This window comes from Pundamilia nyererei, unplaced genomic scaffold, assembly GCF_000239375.1.
Source record: "Pundamilia nyererei isolate P.nyererei 1_Seehausen unplaced genomic scaffold, PunNye1.0 scaffold00079, whole genome shotgun sequence".
In the NCBI taxonomy this organism is placed as follows: Eukaryota; Metazoa; Chordata; class Actinopteri; order Cichliformes; family Cichlidae; genus Pundamilia; species Pundamilia nyererei.
Genome location: NW_005187480.1, coordinates 701408 through 713033, shown reverse-complemented (window position 1 = coordinate 713033; position 11626 = coordinate 701408). Strand labels below are relative to the sequence as shown.

Sequence of the window (11626 nt, the reverse complement as noted above, 5' to 3'; positions counted from 1 at the left end):
CCGCCAGCACTATACACAGTGCAGGTAGAGCACCGCTTTCCCCTCCTGAGACGTCTGACGGTTTGCCAGAATCTCTTCGAGGCAGTCCGAAAGTCTTTTTCCATGGCCTCTCCGAACTCCTCCCACACCCGAGTTTTTGCTTCAGCCACTGCCCGAGCCGCATTCCGCACAGATTTTTAATTAGCTAATTAGCAGTCAGTAGCATCCAAATAAAATCCTAAAACTGAAGCGTAGACTTCTCGGACAGTCTGTTACTACAATAACCTCACAGCAGCCATATTGGTCAGATAATGTTTTTTTTTTTAAAAGGCTCCAACAGCACAAACAGACGCCAAGTTCAGGGGCTACGATTAGCTGAGGTATAAGCTAGCAGACAGCTAGCAGCTACAGCCGCCAACAGAGGCCACGCCCCTAACAAAATAAGGCTTAATACAATTTAAAGTGGTGAGTTATAATTAAACTCACACCTGTGGTGTGTGGGAGAGTTAAATTATCACAGACCCCAACTTAGTTTGTGTTTTAGGGTGTTAACATGTTTAATTCTGCTGTAAAGTTTTAACTTGGGAGTCTATGGGGACTGACTCGCTGCTGGAATCTCTGTTGGACGTTAGAGGAACTGCAGCTTTTGGTGCTTCATCACTGGTTTCACCTCCAGAGGCTGATGCATTTGTGTAACAGTTGTGTGACTTTGTCTTGTTGTGGTCCTGTTTATGAAACTTGGTTCTCTCAGACATTGTAGAGTACAGATGTTAAAACACATCCCATTCACAGTTTGCTGTTTGTGATGTGCGAAATGTTTTGGCTTTGTTCATCCGCTGAATGTTCTGTCAGAATATTTTTATCGTTTATTCTGCTTGATTTGAGGTTTTCGGTCTGAGCTCTGCCTTTCTGACCCTACCTGTCACATTTCTGTCAGGAGGATTTTATAACGTTTCTGTTGTTTGTGAACAAATAAAAGAGAAACTCAAATCTGAAGCTTTTCCCTTTTATAAACTTTTGCAGCTCAGCATCATATCAGGTTTTAAAAGAGCAAGTGATTGGTGATGTCTGAGACTCTCTTATAAGAAGCTCCTATTTTCAGATCTTAAAGTGGACCTGCTCTGCTTCTCAGTACTTCCTGTCATAGATCTGCTGTTCTAGCAGAAGATGTTCACATTAAACACGGACAAAGTTTATAATAATGAGGTCAGAGGTCAGGCTTTACTGTGCTTTAAATGCTCAGCTTCAGCAATTTTTTTCTGGCTGTGTGTGAGGGTAACCAATCAGACGAAGATCTTCTTAAAGGGGTGGAGCTAAACCAGTTTGTTTCAGACAGTGAGGAGCTGCAGCAAGTCTGGTGTGAGATACAGAAGGATGATTCTGAACTGTGAATCATGCAAAGCTGCTCGGGTGGAGCTCCAGACTAAAAGAAGTGTCTGAAGATAAAACTGAGGGGATGAAAAGAGGATGATTATGAGTTTAAACTCCGGTTAAAGGAACGGTTTGGCCTTAGAAATAATTCAGTCGTTCTCGCTGACAGTCAGTGAACAGATATTTGTTCAGTGATGAGTCCTTATACAGCAAACCAGCAAACTCAAACACCGTTACAGCTGAGTGTTAAAGTCTCTGCAAGCAGAGGTCAGGGGTTAACTCAAGACATTTAATGACTTTGGAGAAATAAAACTCTGAATCAGTTTTGTTATTTTCACTCCGTCCATGAACAAGTCTCCAGACTTAATTTTCCCTCTTAATTACATGACTCTACAGTCGAATAAATCCGACGTCCACTTCAATTCCTCCCATTATGACTTTAATTTTAAAACTCTGGGTTGATTTTCTCTCTGAAGTGGTGAACAGTTCAGGCTGGAGGGTAATAGCGGAGTTAGCCTCCATAGTTACACGGCCCCATGCAGCCGGCCTCTGCGCTTCAATCCCCACAGCGAGGAGGCTCTGGGACGGGGCGGCCGGATCGATATCCAATTGATTAGAGCAGATTGCAGCACCAGTCAGTGGGCTAATATCCACCGTGCTTAACACAGTAATCAGAGGCATTAAATGGAGGCGCTCGGGCCGAGCTGCTGGCAGGAAGCGAAGCTGCGAATGACTGCAGAGGCTTTCAATCTTCATCTCTCCAGAGACGCTGGACTGAACTCGGACTGAACCTCACCCCGCTTCAAGCTCAGGAAACTCACACTGAGGCCGTCCGGGTCAGAGCTGAGCTTTAGAGCAGAAGAATAATCTCTAAAATAATCTGAAATGACACCACGGGTGGCCATGCTGCCTCATTATAGCTTAAATTATAAAGAATCTTTAACTAAAACACGACTGAAAGATGTCGCCTGCCCCTTGGAAACAGATGAAATAAGCACCATTTGTCCACCAGCTCCACAGCGTGGCTGTGAGTCTACCTGAGATTCCCCAAAACAGACGTGACAACAAATCAAAGATCAACATTCACAGGACGTTTGTGCCAAACTCTTCTTAAAGGGTCAGCCGGTGCACTGCAGCAGACTGCAGCAGACTGCAGGCACAACGGGATTCGATTGTTTTGTTTTGATTTATTGACTTATTTCTGTCCTTTTTGAGACGAATCCTTTATTCGAAAATAAATATTTTAAGAAATTTGGATGGGGCTGGAAATTAGGTTGTAGCTCAATTCCAGTAAAGTTATGAGTTGATTCGGGAATAAGAGCAAAAACAGGATGTTAACCATGCTGCAAAAAGGACAAAAAGAAATCATTGGGACGCTCGACTGGTTGCCAGCTGGTTGTTTTCTGGTTATGTTCCTGTATTAAAGTGAGGCTGCTGAACGACTGCAGTAACTACGTCACGATTCATGGAGGAATTTCTGAATTTATGCTTCACATTTGTGAGGTTCTGGTTTTATTTTGAAGGTAAGCAGTTAATATGGATTTGTGTTTATGCAGATAACAGCAGTTTTGTGACGGGAGGAACAGGAAGACAAGCTGGAAAAACGTTCCTGATAAGTTTTTATATTCATGGATGTTTCCGTGTGTCTGCTGCTAATAGGTGTTTGTGGTCGTCTTCGGGAACACGAGGCTCACAGAGCGGCACATTTCCCGCCGTGATATAAATACAGCTGCGCTCAGAGAGATGCTCAGTCATTACCTTGAGTTTCTGAATCTTTCCAGCCAGGGACGAGTGGGTGCCGACATGCTGGAAGAGCGACGGCTTAAAGCGAATCCTCAGGTTGGCTTTCTGCCTGTCACAGTGTTTCTGAAAGACAGAGAGGGGGGAGATGCAAACAGGGATATTTACAAACACACAATCCTCCCAAATCTTCAACTACAAAGCATCCGTGCAGCAGCCCTGCAGTACGAACGCTGTCACGTTAAACCGCTTACTCTCAGGCTGGAAGCACGACTCACCCTGCTGTTAGTAAGGAACGAGGGAACAGGTACGCTCCAGTATTCACTGAGGAGACGTTAACCACTTTTAGTTTGAACTTTGCCCTTAGTACATTACAACTAAAAGTTAACTAAACTGTAATAAAACAAAACAAACCATAAAGAAAGGAGAAATCTAAAATACAAAGCGTCATTAACTGTTGTGAAGGAGTATTTTTTTTAACCCAGATAATGTTTAACCCGTTAGTAAAAAGTAATCAGCCAATGAAAACAAAGTAAAACTAAGCCTTCTGACTAATCCTCCTCCTCCTCAGGATATATTCATTTATTTCCAAAAATTCATGTGAGCACAGTTTGAATTTCACACTTTAACTGTGTTATTAATTACCACTGGAAAGGTTTCGGTTTTGAAAACCAGCTTTGAGTTCAAATAAACTGTTGCCACTTTGTTCAAAGTTCTGTTTCTCAGTCAGGAATTTGTGTCCATCGACAGAAGCAAATCAAACTGTGACTTTTTCACTTTTTTCCAGGAGACTGAGCTGAAACACTGCACACACTCTTTGTAACGCCAAAGCTGATTTTACATTCTGACTGAAAATCACACAAAGGCAGCAAAAACACGTCAGTCACTTGTTTGCCACCAATATGCCCCACTACCGGATCGCTAACACATGATGTGCTTAACAGTGTGACACAGGTGCCACTCAGAAACAAAACAGCCTCATATGAAGCTCCGGAACGTTGGAAAATTGTCAGGGCCAATAACAATCTGAAGCCTTCATCGATGAAAAGACTTCAAAGTGTTGCTGTTATCATACTGATGCACATGTGAGAGGTTTGGCAGCTGACAGAATGGTTAAAAGTACGAGTTTTTTTGTTTTTCTGGCTGATATTGTGTTATATACAGTAGATATCATGGTAAACCCTTCATTCAGTATTGATCTCCTCTGTTTTTGATGATTTCTGTTGGATCCACTCACCGCATCCTTCTCAGGGTTGCACACTTTGACCCACATGATGTGGTCCAGCAGCCAGTCGATGGGTTTGTCTTTGTAGAACATCAGCATGAACTCCACGATGAGCGACAGGTCCAAAGACTTAAACATCTTACCTGCACAGAGAGAAGCACAGCTCAGTGCATTCCCTTCATGCATTTTGGTTCATCGAACTCTTTGACTTACACTCAGATATTTAGATAAGCAATGAGCTCCCCAACAGAGCTGCACTCAAAAAGCATGTTAGTGAAAAGATGCAGTGATTCAGAAACAGTTTGCTGGTGGGATTCTGGGACAGTATAAAAGCTCTGATTCCCGTCATCCAGCAGCAAGAAAGTCAGAAGTGAGAGGTCACAACAGCGGCGACACATCAAGATGGAGCAGTGACCTTTATTGTCATTCATCAGTGCCATACTTATATTTCATACTGCTGCTCTGTTTTCCTATGCCCAGAGGAAGTATTCAGATTCTTTGTTTTTAGCACGAGAATCAAAACTACAAACTAAAAATATTCCTTTACGAATTAAAAAAGTATGAAAACAAGAAAAAAGAAATACACACAGAAGTAAAAGTATTCCCATTGCAGATAATGATCTACCTTAGCTGAGGCAGCTAAAACAGGTCATTTGTCATATTTGTTTTAAGAATTTCAGCGGATCCTCCCAGTTATTCGGTCCGTTTTGTTTTTCACTCATTTTGCTAATAGTGTGGGGCGTCATGCCGGAACACTTAATACCAACAAATTCAATTTGTTCTGTTAGTTGGTTTACTAATAAACAGATTTCAGTGTTTCAAGTAACAGACATTTTGAATCTATGAAAACATTCTAGGCTCTTTCTTAAATAGAACACTCTAGCTCTTTTTGTTACTAGGAGAATGTTACAAGGTTCTTTTTTGAGAACATTCTAGGCTCTTTTTTTTTAGATCTATGAGAACATTCTAGCTCTTTCTTGAATCTATAATAACAGTCTTGGCTATTTTCTTGATCTATAAGAATATTCCAGACTAATTTTTGGTAGCTGTGGGAACCTTCCAAACTGTCACCTGTGACAATATTTTACAATTTTGCACTAAAGGGCTGCATAATGAAATCAAAATATAATTGAAATGACCTGAATGTGAACACTCTTCCAGTGGTCTTCAGAAATGCAAGTCACCAAGTGCTTTACAAAGGCAAAAAACAGGCTGACATACAGAGACTCCTTCATTTATTTGAGAGATGCGTTGGGTTGTGTATTGCTGTAGGTAGTATTTTGTGTGTTAAAGTTGGAGTGGTCATAACAAAGAAGTATTTCCACAACTACGAAATGAAACTTTTGAAAGCAACTTAAGTAAAAAGTGCAACTCCTCCTTTCCCCGAATTCTTTATGACTTGGGTCAACGCAAAGCTAGAACGAACCACAGAGACCCCGTAAACACATTAAACACATGAGAAACATGGAAATTATTTGGGGTTTTTAAGGTTTGAATGGTTCTTTTTCCAGGGTGGAGTGATTGCACAGCATTCATCATCAATTACTTAAAAAAAAAAACCGAATTTCTTTTGTATTTTCTCAAATCATTAAACATGCTGCTGTATAATCCTTCCACCCTGGAAAAAGAGCCATTCCAAGAGCTCACTAAAAGCCCAAATTACAACGATATTCATGCTGTTGATGAGTGGATGCAAAATGCTGACCACAACTCTAAATGTGAAATACCAGTTAAAATAAAAACTGGAATCATTGCTTATTTGCTGTTCCTTTTGGTTCCTTTTTGGTATCTGGTGGACTAGTTGCTGCCTACAGAAGAATAGCTGTGCTATTCAAAATTAAAGCAGCCTCACTCTCTCTGCCTGATGATTGCTGATTGGTTTATTTTCAATAATTATCTTGTTAGTTTCTGTTCAGCTGCTCCTGAAATCTGAAGGCATGTTAGAATAGTGCAGCAGGGCTGCTTATCCTTCAGATTTATCACATTTTTACTTCACCTCGCTGCATGAGGGGAGCTGGAGCTTTATGCCACTGCCACTGTCCAGTTCATCCAGCTGCCTGAAATAACTTCTCGTCACTCAGCTCTTCAGTCTGCTTGTTTCTGTTGTTTTCTCTGCAGAGTCAGGCCGAGCTAAAGGAAACCTTCTCCACAAATGAAAGGTCAGAAAGTGAGCCGCACAGTCTCCACAGACTGAAACAATGACGAGGGCGAATTAAAAGGCCAGCAGAGAGCTCTGCCATGCTCCTGCCCCTTCTACTCCGCCCTGATACATTTGGACAGTTGAACCTCTGGAGGGTCGGATGTTTGACGAGGCATCGGAAAAAAAACTGCCCCCTGCAGATGTGAACGAGGCTGAAGAGAGGCTAAACTTAGCAAATGCAAAACCCAAATTCAAACAGTTGAATTAGAGAGCAGCCCCGCAGCGCCACAGCTCTCCCTCCGTCTGATTTAATTCAGTGAGTCAGCTTCACCCTGATGAATTTATTAAAGCAGCCGCTGCTCGCAGGCGACTCAGGGTCAGGGAGGATTCGTAAGGTCGCAGCCGAGGACCAGAGGGAGGCCCGGAGGTACGAAGAGGAGCAGGAGGAGGAGGAGGTCTGTGATGCTCAGACAGTCAGAGATGAGCACAAACATCCAGGTGTGAAATCAACATCATCCACCTCAGAGATGAGACTCATGCTGTTCTCCATCACACACGCCTCCCTCTGCATTCACCTCCATCCCTCTTTCTACTTCTGTAGCCCTCGCTATCATTTCTCCATCAAATCAAATTTCGAACGAGCCAGCAGGAGCAGGAGGCGAAACGCTGCCAAAATCCGTTAAAGACAGGTGAACCCTGTAACCGATTCATTCAGAAAACAAACAGACTGCTGCAGGAAATGTTAGAAACACCAGCTCCAAATCCTCCCTCCTCCCATCACCGCCGACTGCTTCTGCCTCTCATTCTGCTTCATTTCTTCTTCTGCTTTGATTTATTCTGGAGCATCTCAACACACAGCGGCATGCTGTTAAAACACCGACATCAATCTCAAGATTTCCAAACAAATCTAACACCAAACTATTTCCTGTTTTGTTTTTTCTAAACACTGGCAGATAGTAGCCTCAGCTCTCAGTGCTGGATGTTGCTGGTTAGTGACTGCAGTACCTCTAACGTCCACTAGAGGAAGCAGCAGCATGAGCAAGTCCCCATAGAAATAAACCGGCTAATTTCAGGTGAAGTTTACAGTCATGATAGCTTGGTTTGGTGTAATGGTTACTGGCATTTATTCAGATTTGTGACAGAATTTAAGTCGTCCTGAAGCGGCAGAGCAGCCCAGACCATCACACTACCACCACCATGTCTGACTGTCGCCGTCATCTTTCTATGAAATGCTGTTAGTTTGATGCAGATGTAACGGGACTCAAACCTTCCAGGTCTCATCAGTCTCGTCAGTCCACAGAATATCTTCCCAGAAGTCTCGGCGATCATCCAGATGTTTTTGGCAGATGTGAAACGAGCCTTAGTGATCTTCTTGCTCAGCAGTGATTTTTTTCCTTGGACTCTCCCATGGAGGCCATTTTTGTCTCTTTCTCATGGTGGAGTCATGACCTCTGACCTTATCTGAGCCGAGTGAGGCCTGCAGTGCTTCAGTGTTGTTCTGGGTTCTTCTCTGACCTCCTGGATGAGTCGAGCGCTCTTGGAATAGTTGGAATAAGACCGGCTGCTCCTGGGGAGCTTCATCACGTTCCAGGTTTTCTCCATGTGTGGATAATGTCTCTCGCTGTAGATCACTGGAAACCCAAAGCATTAGAAATGGCTCTGTAACCCTTTCCAGACTGATAGATGTCAGAGACTTTGTTTCTCAGCTGTTTCTTTAGAGTGTGGCATGATGTGCTGCTTTTTGAGATCTCTTAGTCTGCTTTACTTTGTCACACAGTTTCTACTTAAGCGATTTTGTGATCCAGCAGTGATCTGGCCTGGGAACGGCAGTGAAACTGTGTTTAATCACAGTTAATTCATACTTTAGCAAGGTGTTACTTTGGATATTCTTTTTTACCTTTATAGAAGAAATAATCATTTCAATTTTTAAAATTTATTTTATCTTTGAACCCTAAAAGAGCTCATCACATCGGCCGTAACTAATCAGACGATAATTGTTTTTGCGGATATGAGGAAAGAATTTAAGCAAAGCAAGTATGACGAAAACTGTAAAACCTGTCCGGAGATCCAATTGTTGAGCACATGATTAAAATCTGTTATAACGTGAGAAAATATTTCAAAGAAACGGTCCGTCTTGGTGTTCCTCTGGCAGATGCTACATGAAAAGTTTGGGCTTCTAAAAGCTTTAAAATATTCAAAATCCTCCAAACTCTGATGATGTCTGTTTAAGACCTGAGGCATAAATTAAATTTGAATAGAAACTTTTTTTACTTTCACAGCCAAGAAGTTTAGTGAGCGCATTGTGTTGATGTGCTTTTACCGAACGCCCACAGACACCTGCCGAAATAATGAAAGCACATCATATCAGCTTATTCTCTGTTATTCATACATTATAAATAAATAACAATTTCAAATTAAATGTAGTGGCACACGGAGCCAAAAATCATGCAGACACTTCTGACCCGCATTGTGTTTTAATTTGAAATAATTATTGCACTTGTTTGGTTTAATGTGTTAATCACCTTCATTATTTCCATTATTATCAGAGGCTGATGCGAGCGTGTCCCTGAGCTGGATGCTCTTCATCACCTTCTGTTGCCCAACACAGTTTTTCCTCTTTAAAGAGAACAAAGGCCGTGTGATGAAGGCACAGAGCGACTCTCACCCCTTCATTAACTTCACTGTCACACGACCCACAAAGCAACAGTTTCATCAGCCTCCCGCAGCAGCAGGATTACATCTGAGGATTTCGCTTAATGATGTCCCCGTGCAGCGCAGACACACAGCGACGTGAGTGTACCCTCACCTACAGCACGCTCCACTCTTAAATAACAGCGTTAAAGAGATTTTCATCAGAAAACTTTGACGCTCCTGTTGAGCCAAGAACATAAATCCGTTTGGATTGTTTCCTGCGTCCCTCTGGGTTTCATAACACACATAATGATAATTGATTGTTTTCTGCTCTGCAGTTAGCACGATCAATAATTCACAAGTAAAAATGTTTAATTTCTTTTGATGGAGAAGCTGCGCCTGAAGCGGAGACGAGGCGGCGAGGGAGGCGGCGTTCCGATGACTGCAGAGCGTCTCCGTGGAGATGGATCTGTCTGGATAAATACTGACGTTCCTCCAGAGATCCTGCGAAGCAATTTAGTCCCGAGGCTTTGTATTAAAATGGGGGACAGTAAGAGCGAGAGGATTTAACACATCAAAACAATACGGCTCACTTTGAAGGCTTCAGCAAAGCCTGCCAGCTTTTTGTACCGAGCTGTATCGCGTTTCCTGAGAAACGTTCAGACTCGCCGACACGTGTACAAATCCACTTTCACTGCGCATCAGCATTTCTTAACCGGACTCATGAAGGAATCTGTCAATGTTTCAAGCTTAATGTGGAGAGGACCCAAAAGCAGAACTCTTCCTCTTCTTTCAGCTGCTCCTTTCAGGTTTCACCACAGTGGATGATCTGTCTCCACCTCCTCCTATCCCAGCATCCTCCTCTTTCACACATCCTCCTTCATTGCATCCATGAATCTTCTCTGAGGTCTTCCTCTTTTCTTCCTGCCAGGCAGCTCCAGTATATCCACTCTTCCTGAGCTGTCCCTCTTATGGACACATTTCTAATCCTGTCCATCCTGCTCACTCCCAGTGAGCATGTTAACATCTCCAACCCAGCCTCCATCATCTCCAAAACATCCATCAGAGCAGGTCTCATTACCATCTTGTAAACCTGCCCTTTCACTCTTGCTGATAACCTTCTGTCACATGAAGTCAAAACAGAACCAAACGCTGCACAGCATCATAAATACTCGGGGTCAATAGAAGAACAATGAGGATGCAGCTGCAAAAATGCGAGATGGGAATAAAAGTTTTGTGCAGCTGTGTGATGTTGCTGATATATTTTATTAGATACCTAAGTCAAAAGAAAGAATCTGACATAGAGCCAGCTGTGGTCAACAAGCAGTTTCTGTAAAGTCACATTCAGCAATACCCAAACACTTCACGTGGAGCTGTTCATGAACATAATGTCTTCCTCTCCACTGAGAATGAAGACGTCTGCATCCGAACCAGAAAAAAAGGACTGCAGCAGAAACAGAAACATCAGGAGAAATGTTTTATGCTGGTCCCTGTACATAGACGTAATGTAGGAAAAATTTACCCACAGTGTCTGTAATTAAGTCCTCAGTCACACAGTCCTCAGAGACCATGTGGTAACTGCCTGACAACCATCAGCTATTAAAGAAAAAATTGTCTTCCCTGAACTGTTGTGAGTGTTTGCTGGGAGCTGCTACGAAATCAGTCACGCAGGCCTGAAGATGGGCCCGTGACCCGTGGTAACCTGTGGTTGCTAGGGAAAAATGAGCATTCTCCAACTCGTTGATGAGTGGCTGCTACAGGTTGTTGTCATGGACTCTGAGAAACTGGTTGCAAAGTGGTTTGGAGTGTGTTTGTATGGAAGACACTGACAACGACAACAACAGTCACCTCAAGGTAGGGCTGTGCAATATGACAAAAATCTCATATCCCGATATAAGACATTTATCGTGCTGACAACGATATAAATCACAAAAATGTAATATTTTCTGTAAATTCTGTGAATCTCGGGCAGCTCGACTTGTGTTTAGTTTTTCCAGCTGGGCGTCCTTTACCTGGATTCGAGTGTTTTAACTGATGCATGAAACGATACATTTTTAGACTTAAGTTATAACGGCCACCATTTTCTCTTAAAGTTTGAGTCTAAAGGTTTATTTTTTAGCACCTGACGGCTCGTTTTTTGCTTCTCATCCGTAAACTCTCTGCATACTCTTTCATGTGATTTAGTTTATTTTGAAAAGTCTCAACAGGATCTTGAGCTTTATTGTGAAAGGTTTACGTGGAAAACAAACAAGCGGACAGCGGAGCCGCGCGATGGTTTTACCGTTTTATCGTTGCTAACAAAAACACGTAAAAACAGGCACTTGTCCGCCCATAGTGTGGTTATATTAAATATAAGAGAAAGAGAGAACTTTAATTAATATAGCCACTACAGTGACCATCAAAACGATGAAAAATATTGCTGTAAACAGTTTATTTTATGACACCACGAAACAAACGATAGCATAATAGGAAACGATAGACGTTTTTATATTGTCATCCGATATACATCGTTATATGAACAGCCCTGCCTCAAGGTGCTT

The 11626-nt window shown here is 42.4% G+C and overlaps 1 protein-coding gene across 1 annotated transcript in view; it reads right to left on the bottom strand.

The window, feature by feature from the left end:
- Positions 1-11626, bottom strand: part of mgat4b (alpha-1,3-mannosyl-glycoprotein 4-beta-N-acetylglucosaminyltransferase B) — a 119828-nt gene that overhangs the window by 17402 nt on the left and 90800 nt on the right. The window contains exons 9-10 of the mRNA XM_005737740.2: positions 4328-4458; positions 3109-3216 (exon numbers count right to left, since the gene is read on the bottom strand). Coding sequence (XP_005737797.1) covers positions 3109-3216; positions 4328-4458 — 239 coding nt within the window. The remainder of the gene's footprint in view (positions 1-3108; positions 3217-4327; positions 4459-11626) is intronic.